This window comes from Moschus berezovskii, chromosome 13 (assembly GCF_049115385.1).
Source record: "Moschus berezovskii isolate FMDL1 chromosome 13, NW_MosBer_1.0, whole genome shotgun sequence".
NCBI lineage: Eukaryota > Metazoa > Chordata > Mammalia > Artiodactyla > Moschidae > Moschus > Moschus berezovskii.
In genome coordinates, this window is record NC_142472.1 from 1651789 (window position 1) to 1670267 (window position 18479).

Genomic DNA, 18479 nt, shown 5'->3' on the forward strand with positions numbered 1-18479 from the left:
CTGAGCAGCTGCACGGCAGCGGACGCTTAGAGCCCAAAGGGCAAGGGGCACGCTGCGTTAATTCTCAAATCAAGCAGTGACAAAACCCAAACCGTGAGAAACACGTCACGACAGCAAACTGCAAGGACACATTAACTCCCATCCCTCCTGAGGTTTCCATTGAGACGACAAGAAAAGCAGACTTTACTAATGATAAACAGCAACAGAGAATCCACTGCAGGGCTAGAGGCGGGAGCAGAGGGACCACGAGCCGTCCAGATGAGGCTCAGGGAATTCTTGTGGGGGCTCCACAGGTAACAACCCCAGAGTCTTCAAAACCAAGGGAGCAGCGTGGCTATGCAAAGGAGGGCCTCGTTTTGAAGACATGTGTGCTGAGCACGTCCCGGAGCATACCCGAGGGTGCTGTGCTGCGCTCAGTTGTGTCCGACTCTCTGTGACCCCAGGGACTGCAGCCCGCCAGGCTCCTCTGTCCATGGGGTTCTCCAGGGAAGGATACTGGAGAGGGTGGCCATGCCCTCCTCCAGGGGATCTTCCCCACCCAGGGATCAAACCTGGGTCTCCTGCACTGCAGGCGGATTCTTTACCAGCTGAGCTACCAGGGAAGCCCACATGAGGGTTAAACAGTGAGCGAAGGAACCATGGGTTCACACACAGCTCAGCGACTGAACGACAAGGCAGTGTCTACGCGATGACTGTGTGAAGGCACAGGGCGTGCAGCCTAGTCTCCCAGCTGTTCTGCTGATGCAAACTTTTCAAAATGAAATGGGGGCCGATCACACGGCTCTCTCTTGCACGCCCTCCCAGCCCCCCGGCTCCACACGTCAGCAGAAGGGAAGCACTTCACTTGTCATGCCCACAGCCTCCTCTGCAGGCCTCGGGGACCGGCCTCAGACCAGCCGTCCCAGCAGGCCCCTGTCCTCTCAGCCGCTGCCGCTCAGCACGCCTCCAGCCCCCGTGCGGCGGGGCCAGCCCGGCCCGGCACCAAGAGCGGAGAAGAGCGGCAGCTTCTCTCTGTGCCGCCTCCTCCTCAGGCGGGCTCCCTGGCTCTCCTGCAGGCTTGGGGGAAACACGCAGCCCCTCTCCCGGCCAGACCACTCCCAACGTCACCAACCCCTCATGCCAAGCACACACCAGGACTTCCCTGGTGTCCAGGGGATAAGAATCCGCCTGCCAATGCAGGGGACACAGGTTTGACCCCCGGTCTGGCAAGATCCCAAATAACACAGAGCAACTCATCTCGCACACCTAAGAGCCTGTGCTCCACGACAAGAGAGGACACCCCAATGGGAAGCCTGTGAGCTGCAAAGAGAGAGGGGCCCCCGCTCGCCGCAGCTAGAGGAGCTGCACACAGCCACAAGACCCAGCACGGCCAAAGGCAAACAGAACACGTACAAATAAAGATAGAGGACCCACAGGGGAACTAGTTAAAGCAGACTCTCCACAGGGGATGCTGGAACCACAGTCCTATACCAAAGCTCCGCAGCCCATGGATGCCACCCCGCCTGCCTGCCACTCTCCCCAGAGCACGAGCACGCACATCAGTCACCCTGGAGCGCAGGGAGAGACACCAGCGGTCGTGGACAGGAGACCCGTCACCACTCGGCTCGAGGACCAGGCAGTCTCTCCCAACTACCAGGGAAAACACCCAACACACACCAACCTAAGTCGGGGCCAAAATTTGGGTCAGATTAGTTCAGAAATGCATATTCTGGCTAGAAAGTTAATTTTTTTTAACATACTGAATGCAGATCTCACATCTAAATATGGTCTGAGAGGCCGCGGGATTCGTTTCGCTTTCAGTGATTCCCTGGGAACCTGTCCTCTTGCTAGTTCCCAGGACTCAGAGGAACTCCTCAGGGACACAGATCGCCTCAGGGCAAGGAAGGGGGGCACTTGCCTTCCTCAAGACCAGTGGGGAGAAGCCTGTCAGGAGGGGGGCCCCTTCCTCAAGATCAACAGGCATTTTCTTGATTGGTTTCCACATGAAAATAGAAAAGTGACAACTAGAAGATATTCAAAGAAGTCTGTTTTACTGGACTTGGAAAAGGGGGAAACAGAGTGAAAGAGGGGAATGAGATCAAAAGACAGGCCCCCGAGGGGCTAGAATTCCCGTGGCCAGAGAAGCAGGCAGCCAAGTGTGTCAGGACTCTCCTCACGAGCACGCAGAGCGCAGGACCCAAGAGCGGCCGTCCCCCTGCTCCGCAGTCCCCCCAGACTGTCCCCCCTGCTCCACGGGCCCCACCAGACCATCCCCCCTGCTCCATGGTCCCCCCAGACTGACCCCCAGCTCCATGGTCCCCCCTAGAACCATCCCCCAGCTCCACGGTCCTCACAAGACCATCCTCCAGCTCCACGGTCCCCCCCAGACCGTCCCCCTGCTCCGCGGTCCCCCCTAGACAGTCCCCCTGCTCCGCGGTCCCCCCAGACCATCCCCCAGCTCCACGGTCCCCCCCTTGACCATCCCCCAGCTCCGCGGTCCCCCCTAGACCGTCCCCCTGCTCCGCGGTCCCCCCTAGACCGTCCCCCTGCTCCCCTGTCCCCCCAGACCGTCCCCCAGCTCTGCAGTCCCCCAGACCATCCCCCTGCTCTGCGGTCCCCCCTAGACCATCCCTCCGGCTCCATGGGCCCCCCTAAACCATCCCCCCTGCTCAGCAGTCCCCTACAAGATCTGGATTCTGCCCACCATCTTGGCAGCCATGGACAGCCATGCCCTCCCAAGCTCCCGCCAAGAGCCCAACCAGCCCTCACGCCGTCAGGGTCTGTGAGACACCACGGGCCTCCCTGCAGGGCCGAGAGGCAGGAAGCTGCAGCGACTCCACCGTGTCTGTGGCAGTCTGTCAGGCAGCTGCAGAAACCAGTGAAAGCTGCGATGCCAGCCTGGCTGGTCCAGTCCAGGTGCAGCGTGCCCAGGAGGACGCCGCCGGTGGAACCACACGACCCAAGTTCAAATCCCAGCGCTCCCGCACCGGGCTGTGACCTGACACCTTGTCATCCCCTCCTCTGCCAAGTGGGCAAAGGGCCACCCTCTCTCTGCAGGGCACCTGGGAAGATACGACAAAACAGTACATGTGGAACAGCTCGGCACACACTCTACTCGACGCGTCAGTCCTGTTCAACGTCAAGCTGACGTGTGTCTCCAGCCTCTTCAATGATGGGGACTTCAAGGGTCCGATGTGGGTGCCACCTGCCTTGTGAGGTGCTGAGCACTTCCAATGCAGCCGATTCAGAGCGAGAGACACGTTCAATGAGAGAAATACACTTCAGATTTCAAAGACGGAGTGTGAGAAAACAGAGTAACATCCACAGTGTTTCCACGTCAACTACGCCTTGAGATAAGAACGTCACGGCACACTAGGTTAGAAACAGTGTGCTATTAAAATGAACTCCACATTTCTCCTACCTTTTTTTAAATGTAGTTACTAGGAGATTTAAAATAACAGATGTGGCTCCCATTATATTTCTATCAAATGGCGCTGATCCTGACAGGAGACCCCAAAGACCTGAGGGGAAAGGAAGCCCAGGTGTCTGCGTGGGACGCAGCCTGCGGGCAGCAGGAACCAGCTCACTGGCAGGACAGCTGGCCAAGCTCTGCAACGTGACACAGAGGGTGCGGGAAAAACTAAGCAGAATCATGTCAGAGGAGGATTGAACGTCTCTGCTTATAAGCACCTACTAGATGGTCAGAGAACAGCTATTCATTTCACCTACCAAATGACTTTTTAATTACTCACTGTCTCTCAACTTCTTTAAAAGACAAGTTCTGGCAAAAACATGAATGACTTGACTTGAAGATTAATGAAAGAATCTGCCATCCAGAGACACACAAGGAAGACGAGGATCTTAGAAAGACGCAAGGCGCTTTCTGTCCCCACCACATGAGCCCAGCAACCCAGCAGACGGCAACCCTGGAGGGCCCTACGGACGCCTCTCCCTTCTTCCTGAAGGGAGAAAAGCAAAGCTCCATCACGCACACAGCGGGAAACAGGCACCGTGGTACACAGTCTCCAGACTGGCTTCCAGCCAGAATGCCCCCCTTACACAGCAGCCCTGGAACATCCCTGGCCAGCACCAAGCCAGAGGCTACTTGTGAGAGAGATGGAAGACAGCACCGCAAACGTCTAAGGCTCTCAACTTCTACTTCCTAGTCCAGCAGCTTTTCTTTCACATACTCCTTCCCAAGTCCAGTGCAGGAAATCTCAAGTGCTTCGCATTGGCTTCAGTTTACCATTTACCTAGAAAGGCGGGCATGGCAGATGATGTAAGAAAGCCAGAATGTCCACCCCAGGAGGGTTCCGTTAGCCTGAAGGCGAGAGAAACAGCAGGTGGCAGGAAGGAGCCGCCGGAATGCAGAGGCGCGCTCTCTTCACACATACTGCTGGTGGCAAGGCAGAGGGACAAGACATCTCTGGAGACGCCCGGCAGAGGCGCTCAGGGCCTGCAAAAGCCCCACCCCCAACCTAAGGCACGGCTGCATCAGGCAGCATCTCCTCGGAAGACAATCAAAGGCGAGGGATCCTGTACAGTGAAACCGTCACAGGTCACCGCTGACAGCAAGGAAGACGCAGAAACAACCGCTGCACCCAAAACCAGGAAGGAGCACCACAAACTGTGAGGACATCGTTAAAAACAACAGGACAAACGTTTCCCACGACAGTCACCATGGCCAGTTAAAGCACGTTTTGAAACATCGTGTATACTATGATGTCATGGATATTTCAAAAGCATATTTATATGCAAAGGGGGAAAAGGCTGGAAAATATACACTAATTTTCATGCTGGTTATCTCTAGATGGCATCATTATATAATTATTTTCCTCTTACATTTCTCCATTTCTTGAATTTATATAACTTAATGTGGATTATGGGGTAAAGGTTTTTTTTAAATGCCACCAGCGCTGTTCGAACTACAAGAAAATGAAACTAGGAAGAGCCACTGTCTACTTAGTATCTGAGACGCGTGAGGTGCTGATCCAGGTGCTGAACGCTAATCCATGCACTCCCACGACAAGGGCAAAGCAGCTGGATCCTGGGGACAGGAGACACACTCGGTTTGCTGTAAAAATTCACTCCTCGAGGCGGCCAACTGCCGCTGAGGGTGACACAGGTGGAGAGGGCTAAGAAAGTAACAACTCGTTTGACAGATAAAAATCTGTTAACAGGTAAGAAGTAAGACAACCAAGTCAGCAGGGACCCACAGCGGTTACGTGAACAAGTCCACCCTTCACCCTGTGAAACGAACACCAGAGTCAACATGCCACCAAAACAGTCATCGGAGTGAGGTCAGAACGTGTCCCCGAGTGGTCCCACCGCCAGGGACTGGTTTCCTTTTGGTTTCAGGCTCTCGTGAGTATCCAGGGCGTTACTCCCCAACATCGCCCCGCCCCCTCTGGCTCAGCCGTGGTCACTCCAGACAGGCCGTGGTCTGCAGCTGCAGACAGTTCACTCACCGTGCAGAGGAGCGCACAGCGAGTGGCGCTGCGTTCCCAACCTTCACCGCCTGCTCCTCCGAGAGGCTCAGGAAGCGAGGCCGCCCGCAGCCTGCAGCGGCGCAGAAGCACCTCACGTAGGGCCAACGCCAGCTCCGCGCCCCAGCTCCCCGCCGCTGGTCCCCCTAGGGGCCCACACAGCCCTGCCAGCCTTTCTGTTTACCTCCAGCACCCGAACCCTCGTACCCACCCCTGCTGCCCAGGACTTGCCAAACCACCACCTCTGGAGTATTCCTTAACAAGCCCAACAGCAGCCCTGCGGTGAACACTCACGGGGTTAATAGTGAGAACTGATGTCAGACTGTGGCTCCTTCCTATAAAACGAGGACTGGGCTAACTCAACAGACTAAGGAGTAAACTAAGGCAACACGTGCAAGTCCTGAAGGAACACAAACAACAGAAAGCAGCACGCTGATGAGAACTGAAATCAGGGGCCAGGTGGAGACGGGAAAACTACATGCAGAACTTGGTCAGCATGAGCAACATTCTCACAATGACCAGGGCAAGTTCTGTCCTTCCACACATACCAGGTGAGTGAGGGCTTCCAGACACAACGTTCTCGAGCTGGAGACACCCACAGTGCCTGGCTCCTTTCATCAGCAAACTCAACTTTTCCAGGAAAGTTCCAACTTTCATTATCAAAGTATACATAATTCTAAATAGCGTTACTTTACATCCTTATTACGCTATTAGAAAAATGAGAAAAAAAATCTAAATTCTTATCAAATTCCATACTATTGAAGGAAACAGGTAGCAGAAAAAAATCATAAGCAAAATGAAAAGATCAAAGTCACACAGGCTGTTTTGCTAAACGTGGTTTTCCAATAAGGTTTTACATTTTCCGAATTTCAAAACGTTTTCTAACCCAGAACTTAACTGTTTTTCAAAGCTTAACAACAAATGCAAACTGTACAATAGTCCTTTAAAATTAAAACTCCTTTCATGATCAGAACCACTCACTGGGGAATAATACTTGATTTCCACACTGTATTAAGATGTGTACACATGAAAATAACTGATAAAGTGATTACCATGTTCCATTCCTCTTTTCCTTTAAAAAATCTGTGGATAATTTATAATGGTGGTAAACAAGAAAATACGTATACCAAAAATAAGCAGTCTGTTACAAACACAGTTCAGTCTAAACCTCTGGAAAAAAGCAGCTTGACACTTTACATAAAGAAAAAGCCAATCTAGACTTCAAGCTATCAATTTTGGGTTTCACGTTTGTAATTTCAAAAGCTTTTTGTCAATCTCTCGTCTTCCAGGATTTTGTGAAAACAAAGCATAGAGCTACAAGGTATTTCAAAAGAACAAAGCCTTTCTCTGCTCACTCCCCTCCACATGTTCTCCTTTAAAAACCCTGGGAAACGGCCACACTTGTGTTGCATGTGTGAGGCTGTCTTTCAGGAGGCAGGCCTGTCCCTTCACATCATGGATGAGAACAAGTCTGGAAGCCCACCTTGAGTCCACACCACACACAGTTCCTTTTTCAGAGTGCTTAAACAGTGCCTGGGCTTTCTCATCTGCCTTATTACTATTATTATTACCTCTCATTTAATTTAAAGTTTTAAGTATTATTTATAATTGAGCTTGAAAGAATGGTAACTAAACGTGTCTCTGTATTAAATTTACTAGGAGATATTCTTAAAAATTTCACAAAATAAGTCAAAATTGATTTTTCTACATAAAGTGAAACATCTGATACCAACTACAACTTCAAGGTCAATCAATCACAAGCGTTTATAGAAGGCCTATGAAATAAATGCCAAACACTGTTCTAGATGCTCAGGATGTGTTAGTGAACACATGTTCTAGAACATCTTTAAATAAGCTCTTAATTTAAAAAAACAGTAAATTTCAACATAAAAAAATTTTTTTCAAGAAAAACATAAAAAACATGAAATTTCAACAGTAACTTTTGGAAAGCTAAGGAAGGGTTTTGGGGGGTTGTTTTTAAAATTCAACTTTTTTAAAAACAATTCTTTCCTTAAAACCTTACACTAAAATGTCACATTACATCTAAGTACAAACTGAGTTTCAAATTTAATGATCAAAAAAAAGAAAAACCTCAATCGTCTGGAAAGGATAATAAAATTCCACAACAACCAAGAAAAAGCAAAAACTGCCACAAACGTTCATTATCACAGCCTGACAGGGAACTTCGATGAAAAACGAGCAAGCGGACCCAGCAGAGAAAAGGACCCTGCTGGAGCAATGTCTCTCCCACTCCTGAACTGCCACATCTCTGCTCTGGAACCGCCTCAGCGTATCAAACACTACCAACTCAGTGCGGATAGAAACAGCACCAACAGATGAGCTTTCCACAGGACCCTCCTCGGACCTGACGGCTTCCAGATTTACTTCCCAAGACACGGAAGAGGCGGCCCGTGCAGGGCGAGAACCCGCCGCGTCCCCGTGAAGCCGCTTTCGTCCAGCTCAGCGCTCAGGCCGGGACAGCGGCGGGCGGTGCAGAGCCCCAGGTGAGCGGCGCGAAGTAACGCCCAGCAGACGCGGAGCAGCCGCGTGTCCGAGCTGACGCGCCCCAGGGCCCGGGGCAGCGGGGACCACCACAAACGGGAGCGCGACCCGGCATCGGAACGTGCAGGGAGCCGCCGCTCAGACGGCACTCGGCGCGGAGACGGCGCCGCCGCCCCGAAGGCTCGGCGAGACGCTTCAGCGTCGGCGGCCCAGCGTCCGGCCAGAGCGGGGCCGGCGGCCCGGCAGCTCGGCCCGCCTCCCGCCCGGGCCCCGCCAGCCCGCCCCGGCGCGGAGGGGAGGCTGCGGCGCGCGCCCCGGCGGACGGGCGCCCGCCACCCGCGCCTCCGCGGAGGGCCCGGCCCGCCCCGCCCCGCGCCGCGCCCGCCTCACCTCCAGCCGCAGGGACGCCCCGCAGCCTCGCAGGAACTCGCGGATGTTGCTCAGGCACTCGCCCTCGCTCCGGGGCTCCGGGTAGACCTGCAACACAGAGCACAGGGGCTGAGCGCCGCGCGCGCGCCCGAGCCGAGCCCGCCGCGACCCCCGCCCCGCGCGCAGCCAGGCCGGCCGCCCCCGGCGCCCGCGCGCCCGGCCGCCGCCTCTCCGCACCCTCTTTCCTTCCTCCCGGCTGCACCAATCTCCTCAGGCCCCTTCCCTCACCAGGAAGCGGGGCGGCGGCGGAAGTGACGTCATCAGACCGCGCCCCGGCCGGCCCCCCGCGCGCGGCCTCTTCCGGCCCCCGCCTCGCGGGCGCGGCCTCCCTGCCCGGCCGGTGGCCTCGGGCCTCGGATGCGGCCCACCTGACGCGGGCCACGCGCGGACTGCTCCGTCCCCGAAAGCTGGCGCTCCTCCCCGACGCGGCCCCGCGGACGCAGCCCGCCCGCCCCGCGGGGACCCGGGAAACCTGGCCTCCGCCGCTTCCGGCAACCACGAAGGGGCTGGCGAGAACCTGTTTTTTCTTCCGTTTTTCCCGCCCCCCGGCTCGAGGGGGCAGGGGGGCTAGAATGCTAATAGAGGATTTAAACTAATTAGCAACGTAAATTATGCGTGTTGGGATTAAAGCGCAATGTTTTCTTCTCCTAAATATGGACCATGTGCTTCATGAGTGATAAACCAATACAGCCGGTTACTCGTCTGCGCGAAGGCTGCTGGAGATAAATGGTGGCAACTGCAGCCTCCATCACCGCACAGGGGCGGCGAGGGCTCCCGCGGACAGACCTTCGGTGCTTGGTCCAAGGCAGAGCTGTAAAGGCCACCGCCACGCGTGTAAGGAGTCACTAGCAACCTCCCACGGCAAGAAACGAAGGAAACCAAGAACAGCCAATTACACAGAACAAAAAGAAGGAAGCCAATTACACAGAACAATCAAGGAGAAGCCTGAGACCTCAGAAGAGCTTTTTGTTGTTCTGAACGACACGTGAACGCTTTTTACACTGAAGTGTCAGCGGGAATTCGAGCATTCAGGACGTTCAAGACATTTTTGTCCTTCTGTCCTCTAGGGTGAAATCTCGACATTCCATCAGGCCTCTCTCAGGAATACTGTGGTTTCATGTCAAAGTGCTCAGGGCTTCTAAAATTACAAAAGAAAACCAGGGTGTTAAGCACTGCAAAGATGGAGGAAATGAGACCGACTTTTTTTTCCCCCTAAAGTTTAAAAATTCCTAGCAAAGTGCCAACATGTTTCCCTCCAAATAACACACTTGTTTTTCCAGTGGAACAGCAAACAGAGCTGCCTCTGGTCCCATCTACTCCTTCCTCACAGTCAGCCGTCATTCATGGACTCCGTATTTGCAAATTGGCCTGCTCGATAAAATTTATGTGTAACCACAAAATCCGTACTCGCAGCACTTTCTCAGCCATTTATAAATGTGCAAAGCAGCAAGAAATTTGAATTTCCTTATGCACACATTCCCAGCTGAATTTGAATTTGAACAAGGTCGTGCTGTGTCGTGTCACATTAGCTCATAATGGAAGCAAATGTTCTTTCCACTATCTACCGGTGCCACGTTTTTCGCTATTTTTTTTTTTTTTTGCTTTTTCTTACTGATTTCACTATTCACTAACCCTAACCCCAAGCGTAGTGTTAAAGCACTGTCCAGTGTTCCTAAGCACAAGGTGGTGATGTGCCTTACAGAGAAAATACGTGTGATAGATAAACTTCATTCAGGCCTGAGTTATAGCGCTGCAGGCCCCAAATTCAACCTTAATGAGTCAACAATACGGTACATCTAGAGAGACGAAGAAGATTTTCGGAGATTACATGAAACCACTCTGGAAAGTGCTACAGTAACCTTTATAGTGCATGATGCAGCTGTGGAAAAGATGAAAAGCAACTAAATGTGTGGATTCATGAGATGACAAGCAATAAAAAGAGCACAATAGACAGCATTGTTGTGAGGCTGAAAGCCAGAGAAATGTCCAGTCATCTTACCCAGGGCCAAGACAATGGTAAACCCTTCTCAGCTAGTGGAGGTTGGCTTGCACAATTCAAAAGGTGATGCCACGTGAAAAACATGAGACTTGCAGGCAAGCCAGGTTCTACAGGTCAGGAGGCAGCAGAAGAGTTTACAAAATACCTGCTAAGTGTTATATATTAAAAGGGTTATACAGAAGAGCAGGTTTTCAGTGCTGATGAAACTGGCTTATTTTACAAGAATGCTGGCAAGTGAACCTGTGAAATGCAAATGGCCTCCAAAGCTCCTGGCTTTAAATCATTCAAAGACTGGGTAACCTTGCTATTATGTGCAATCGCCAAGGGTGACTTTAAGAGAAAACCCCTCATGGTACACAGAGCACAAAACCCACGAGCATTCAGAGGGAAAACTTTGAACCATATGCCAGTCCATTGAAGATAGAACAAAAAAGCATGGATGGCATCTGAAATATTTCTGGGAAGGGTCCACAACTGCTTCCCAGAAGCTGAACGCTATCTCCATGACAAAAACCTTGCCTTCACGGTTTTATTAATCTTGGATAATGCCCCCATTCATTGCCGTTAAGAGCTCAAAAATGCCCACCCTGACACAGAAGTTTTCCTCATGCCCCCAAATGTGGCATCTCTCATCCAAGCCCTCAGTCAGGGCATGATAAAATCTTTCAAGACATATTATGCCAGGGAGCTTTAAGCAAGGCTTTCGAGGCTCTCAGCACCAACAAGGAGACCACCATACTGGAGTACTGGGTGTCAGTCACCATATGCAAGATTATTGATCATATCACCACCTGGGACAGTGTCAAACAGGCTACCATCAGCAATTGTTGGGGAAACATTTGGCCAGACTGAAAATTTTTGAAGGTTTTGAAGATGTCACAGAAAATATGAAGAATAGTGTCAAAAACATAATGCATATTGCACAACAAATGAGTGGAGACGGTTTCCATAACATGAAGGAAGGCAACAGGGAGGAAATTTGGGGAGAAACAACAGCAGAACCCACCAACCAAGACTCAGATGAGATGGCAGAATGAGGTTTCGAAGTCAGTGATGATGAGGATGGTAGTGCAAGTCAGCCTGAGACTGCAAGAATCGTCCCTCTTACGGCAGCCAAGATGGCAGAATGGCCTTCAGCCTTGGAAGAAATTTTCAATGACATGGAAAATGGGGACCCTGTGCCCAAATGCAGCCTCACATTTAAGCACCTTCCCTCAACTGCATTCATCTCTTATGCTAAAACACGTCAAGATATGAGGCACAAAGCCAAGCAAACAAAGCTGAAGCAATTATTACAAGTCAGACTGGGAGGGAAAGTTGTTGACATTGTCACCAAGCCGTGAAGGCCAAACTCCTGGGGCAGAGCTGCCAGGCCACCCTCCTTGATGTCTTCCTCTCCTGCCCTGGGAGCCTCACCACTTTTCCTCAGTTTCCAGTGAAGTAAAAAGAAGTTGTGTCCGACTCTTTGTGACCCCATAGTCCATGGAATTCTCTAGGCCAGAATACTGGAGTGGGTGGCTGTTCCCTTCTCCAGGGGATATTCCCAACCCAGGGATCGAACCCAGGTCTCCCACATTGCAGGCGGATTCTTTACCAGCTGAGCCACAAGGGACAAGTTTCCAAGGGGCATGCAAACATTGAGGGGCTTAGCCACACTGTGCACTGCCGTGCCACATGTCGCACAGCTCCATCAACAGTGAGGTGGTTTCTGTATATTTGTAAATGTTTAATCTTCGGTTAATGCTGTTCTGGAGGTTTTCTTCCTTGTGTTACGCTGTACTGTCCAGTATACAGTACGCACGCATGTGTGTGTGAGCAGTGGACATGTGTACTTTTTAGAACAGCCGCCCTATGGTGACTCCATTACATAATGCTGTCATTGAAACAGTGTTTTCTTAGGAAGATACACAGCATGAAATTATTTGTAAATATACATATATATGTTAAATAAGCCATCTTTAAACAGAAACATACCCAAAACAAGATTATGTATTGATTAGTTGACCAAACGTCATGACCGTAGTCTCAAAGGAAACTAACCCTGTATTTCTCCAGAAACAGTGGTTCAATTGTTGCTAATTCAGTGGGGTCACGGTGCCCTTGTAGAATGCTGCTGCTGCTGCTAAGTCACTTCAGTCGTGTCCAACTCTCTGTGACCCTCTAGACAGAAGCCCACCAGGCTCCCCTGTCCCTGGGATTCAGGTACCACAAATAACGAGAATTGCCTCAACATTTAAAACTATTAATCCATAAGGATCTGTTATGAATTCTCTACCAGTTCACAAACGATGACAACATATTAGTTTTTCATAAAAATTATTAATTATAAAATGCAAATTATTATTTGAAAATGTATCTCTTAAGGCAGTGTTTTTTAAATGTTTAATCTTCAGTTAACGCTGTTTTGGAGGTTTTCTTTCTGACCAGTACACAGTACGCTTGTGTGTGTGTGTGTGTGTCAGCAGTGGACATGTGTACTTTTTAGAACAGCCGCCCTGTGGTGACTACATTACATAATGCTGTCATTGAAATAGTGTTTTCTTAGGAAGAAGGTTTTTTTAAATGAGTTCACTTACCCATGGATGATCACTTACTGCTGGAAAGAGATATGGACCAGCACCAGTTCTATTCCTATCTTGGGGTTTTTTATGCAAACCCTGAGAAACCTTGTTCATAGATTAAGTGCATGGAAATGGATGGAGTTTTGTTAGGATGTAACTTGATTCTGTGAAACCTTCTGAGTTACATAGCCAAAGTCCTGATACAATCGGTCATAAATAAAAACTTTACATCATCAGCTAACAGCTTGATTGGGGTCTTCTTCAATTTCTGTGAAAGCTAAGAAGGACAACCCTGAGCTGCAGCCCGCAGGCATCAGAGTCGCACCCCTCCCAGCACCAGGGCCCTCTATGACCCAGCCGGGAAGCCCTCCTCCCAGCAGCGTGCACCTTGGGGACACAACGAGGGTGAGGTGGGAGAGGGCCGTCCTGAAAGGGGAGGGGCAGCTGGGCCAGCGCCAGGTCTCCCCGCGCACAGGCAGCTTCCCGGCCCATCAGAGCTGAGCACCAGTGAAGCTGAGGACCCGGAACTGGAAACGTGATGGTGCTGGTTTAGCTGTCGAGTCGTGTCTGGCTCTTTGCAGCCCACGGACTGTAGCCCACAGGCTCCTCTGTGCATGGAATTCTCCAGGCAAGAACACTGGAGTGGGTTGCCATTCCCTTCTCCGTGATGACACAAAAGGCAATACTTAAAGCCCCCGCCCATATTTTGCTGAAGAAGCTGTATGAAGGGTAAATGAGCGTGTGAAACAGTGTGGCGCGGCCTCAGTCGTGGGGGAAATGCAATTACAACCACAGATAACACGCTCCTCCCGGCAGACGGGTGAGGTGGGAAAGGCCGGCGGCCCCACACACCGACGGCAGGAGCAGCTGGAGCCCCACGCCTGCCGCTGGGGCGCTCGGGGAGCCACAGTGTCTCAGAGCCAGACACGCCTGAGCCCCAGCAGTTCCTCCCCAAGCGGGATGCAAACACGCCCTCCAAAAGTCACATTCGGGAATGTTCACAGCAGCTTTTCTGCAGCCACCCAAAGGCGGGCTCCCCTGAGTGCATCTCCCGAGATGTCCAGAGAGGCGCTGCAACAGCTGCCCTGTGCATTTCCCAGCACTCCTCTCCCGAACCTCCCATCATGACAAACTCCAGGCTTTTCCGCCAAAAGCTATAATCTGGCAGAGGCGTTCAGTTCAGTCGAGTCGTGACTGACTCTCCGCGACCCCATGAATCAGACACAGCACGCCAGGCCTCCCTGTCCATCACCAACTCCCGGAGTTCACTCAAACTCGTGTCCATCGAGTCAGTGATGCCATCCAGCCATCTCATTCTCCGTCGTCCCCTTCTCCTCCCGCCCCCAATCCTTCCCAGCATCAGAGTCTTTTCCAGTGACTCAACTCATCGCATGAGGTGGCCAAAGTATTGGAGTTTCAGCTTTAGCATCAGAGGCATAGACTGTCCCAAAAGCATTGTGATTTCCCTTTGAAACACTGCTTTTGTAGTCCCTATCTGATAAGGGGAGTGTCTGATGTTCTGAAAATCTGCTACAAACTAAATCCCAAGGCAGCCCTGAGGTCAGAGGTCAGACCTCAGCACCAGTGGCTGGGCTCCCGCCTCCCCGACTTCTTCCCAACACCCACCCCACGCCAGCACAGCCAGCTCCACTCGCAGTCAGGATAAAGGCACCCTCAGTGCCTCCTCTTCAACTCTGAAGGTGTCCAGAGTCTTAGTTTCCAAAACTGCCACCAGGAAGAACAGGCCGTCCTCCCGACAAGGAATTGTGTGGGTTTCAGCTAAGATGGAGAGCACAGGAAACCAACAGCCGGAGACACCCAGCTGCCTGGGACCCCGGCCCCCAGGAGGGCTGGCTTCCTGGGGCGCCTCCACGGCCTTCTCCCCACCCCACTTTGTGAACAGTCTCTTCGTTAAATACTCTTCAACCATCTGTTTAGCGGCATCTATGTTTTGCTGGGTCCCTAACCCCAGTGAGCCTCCTGGTGGGACAGTGAAAAACAGAACACGGTGTCACAGCAAAAGACAAGAAACAATTAAGGGAAAGGGCTGAGCCAACCACAGACCCCCCACAGGGCAGCGCACCAGCCCAGCACACTGCTTTCAGAAAGAGGCAGCTTTACATCCTGACACGCCACAGCCTCCTGGTTACAGGACACGTCCTCCTGGGGGGACATGCTGCCTCTGCGTTCAAAGCAGGAGGAACGTGTGCGGGTGTTCAGAAATGCAGGGCCTGTGGTGGAGGCACACGGCAAGTAACGGAGGCTGCCGCCCAGGAGGGGAGCGGGGGCCCACAGGACCGAGGGGCGGAGGGAGCCTGCTTGTCACGCTATACCTTTCCGTACCCTTTGATTCTGTCCCACATGCAAGTAGTATTAAATAAACACACTTTTTAAAAGAAGAACACTCCAGTCCCATGTCCTCCACAAATAATGTAGCCCTCCAATTAAAAAACAGCCCAGAGAGCCCAGCTGTCAGTGCTTGGGGTCCTATAGAGCAGATCTCGACCCGCCCTGCCAAAATGCAAGGCGATGCTTAAAACCCTAAATTCCCCACCCAGAAGTCAAACGGGAGCTGAAGGGCTCATAACAACCCAGTAGCCATTGCTTCACTCTGACTAGAGTGTGGCTGTCTCCTGCTCACGGGCCATGCTCATTCTGCACCCAGAGAGGCTGAGGGGAGGGGAAACAGGTCAGCAGAGCCCAGCAGAAGGCCACAGGGCCCTTCCTTCAGTCCCACGGAGGACAGTGAGGCCGCGTCAGCGCCTGGGACCTGGCAGTCAGTTCCAGAGAGTAAACAGCTCCCAGGGCACACAGCCTGGGGTAACAGGTCATTTACTGGGAGCCATCGAAGCCTTTGATAAAGCACGTTTTCCTCTGCTTCCCTTCTTCAACACAAGCCCTACTCCCGGGTGGATGCTACAGTCATCTGAGGAGCTGGCCAAGCCCGAAGGACGGTCAGAAATGCAAATGCACCAAGTGCAGCCTTCCCAGACATGAGACTGCACAGCCTAAATTAGCTCAAGTGTCCCCGGAGGCTTGCTTCCCACGGCTCCAAAAGCGCATTTCAAGTCCCTGAGAGACGGTGGCGACCATCCCAAATTCATACCAATGCCAAAAATGGATTTTTTAAAATGTGAGCACAGGCCTTCCCCAGATAACCCGGGCTACACTTCTCCACCACAGTTATATTTGACCCTCGCAGGAACATCAGATCGACAGGCAGGTGTACAGTTACTGCCAAACGAGAGCAATCTGAAAACCAGCAGACCACCTGCCCCGTGCGGCTGTGATCCACACACAGGGCGGCAGAGGGTCACAGCTAGGCCACTGTACCGCCTCATTCCTTCCCGTCACAGGATAATAGGCGCCCAAGGTCACAAGGGCTTCCCAGGCAGCGCAGTGGTAAAGAAGCCGCCTGCGACGCAAGAGACGTGGGTTCAATCCCTGGATCAGGAAGATCCCCTAGAGCAGGAAATGGCAAGCCGCTCTAGTAGCCTTGCCTGGGAACCCCCATGGACAGAGGAGCCTGGTGGGTTATAGTCCACGGGGTCACACAGCGTCGGACATGACTGAGCTCACCAGGTTCACAAGACAACTTAAGCTAGGCCTTGTCCTCAGAGATTTGTCTTCACTCTAGTCTCACCCGTTCGTATGGATTAGCATCCTTTTTCTTCCTCTCTCACTCTCCTGCCTTCAACCCAATGGAAACATGCATTTTGGACCATAAAGAAAGCTGAGCATGAAGAATTGATGCTTTTGAACTGTGGTGTTGGAGAAGACTCTTGAGAGTCCTTCGGACTGCAAGGAGATCCAACCAGTCCATCCTAAAGGAGATCAGTCCTGAAAATTCGTTGGAAGGATTGATGCTGAAGCTGAAACTCCAATACTTTGGCCACCTGATGCGAAGAACTGACTCACTGGCAAAGACCCTGATGCTGGGAAAGATTGAGGGCAGGAGGAGAAGGGGACGACAGAGGATGAGATGGTTGGATGGCATTGCCGACTCGATGGACATGAGTTTGAGTGAACTCTGGGAGTTGATGATGGACAGGGAGGTGTGGCATGCTGCAGTCCACGGGTTCAAAAAGAGTCGGACACGACTGAGCGACTGAACTGAAACCAGAGCCACGGCCGACTTTCCTCAGCTCCATCTCTGCACTGTTTCTGGTCCTTCCGATTGGTTTCCTGTCCCACAGCACACACTTCAGAATGGCTGGCCACGCCCGTGCCTGTGCCCATGGATGGAAGAGCCCGTGCAGAGGCCGTGGTCCTGAGGGGAAGGCGCCACGTACCTGCACAGTGTCCGTGCAGCAGCTGGGGCTGAGAGTCCGTCTCACTGTGCACACTGTTCGCTGAACCCAGGGTGGGCGAGGTGCGGGCGGGGAAGCTGGAAGGAAACTGGAGGAGCCGCAGGAGCTGCAGACAGGCTCGTCCTCCCCTGACTGGCACCGCAGCCGTAGCAGCAGACGCGCTGTGTTCTCCTGTAGTTGACCCAGCCGCAACACGGCCATGACACGGGCCACAATGTGGACTGTAACGCAGCCCCGAGGGCGCTGCAGGTGGAGCTCACACGAGCTGACAGAACACACGTGGCCCGCGGCCAAGCGGGTATATCGTGACGCACACACGCGGTGCTGTAAGGGGTCCCAGCTGCTACAGAACCAGGTGTTTACAACACGTGGGGCGAGAGGGCCTGGCCACCGCCACCGTGGCTGATTTGTTCCCTCCCTACAGAGTCCCCGGAGAAGGCAACGGCACCGCACTCCAGTACTCCTGCCTGGAGAATCCCAGGGACGGAGGAGCCTGGCAGGCTGCAGTCCACGGGGTTGCGAAGAGTCAGACACGACTGAGCGACTTCACTGTCACTTTTCACTTTCATGCATTGGAGAGGGAAATGGCAACCCACGCCAGTGTTCTTGCCTGGAGAATCCCAGGGACAGGTGAGCCTGGTGGGCTGCCGTCTATGGGGTCGCACAGAGTCGGACACGACTGAAGTGACTTAGCAGCAGCAGCGACAGAGTCCCAGGACGGGAGCCGGCCCCCAGGGGCAGAGCTCTGCCTCCTGAACAGGGCACTGGTGGCGGCAGGGCTCACAGGTCTGCTCCTTGCCTCACAGACAACCCAGCCTCCTTCCCTCGACCGAGACGCCTCAGGTTAAGGTATCCGCGTCCGCGGCCACTGCACTGCTCACCCCCCATCCTCGGGTGTCCGGGCCGCCTGCGTGGCCTGGTTTACCGCTGTGCCCCCTCCAGCCTCTCCCGACACAGTGAACCAGGGGCAGCGGTGGGGCTCCGGAGCAGCACCAGCCTCCTGCTCAACCAGCCCTCCCGCCTCGAGACCCCGTCCATCACGTTTAAACAGCTGGAGAAGCTACACTGAAGCCTCTGGGCCAGAAGACGGGACGCCCTGGAGACCACCTTGGAGAAGCTTTGTTTTCACCCACAGGTTAGCACGGGGGAGGTCTGAGGCACGCAGAGGGCGCTGGCTGACTTTGCAGAGAGGCTGAGAAGCCAAACGGAGCCC

The 18479-nt window shown here is 52.9% G+C and overlaps 1 protein-coding gene across 3 annotated transcripts in view; it reads right to left on the reverse strand.

Annotated features, from left to right (window-relative positions):
- Positions 1 to 18479, reverse strand: part of ARHGEF7 (Rho guanine nucleotide exchange factor 7) — a 103239-nt gene that overhangs the window by 66682 nt on the left and 18078 nt on the right. For all 3 annotated transcript variants that reach the window (XM_088842583.1, XM_055426721.2, XM_055426724.2), the window contains exon 2: positions 8358 to 8444. In XM_088842583.1, the coding sequence (XP_088698709.1) occupies positions 8358 to 8444 (87 nt within the window). The remainder of the gene's footprint in view (positions 1 to 8357; positions 8445 to 18479) is intronic.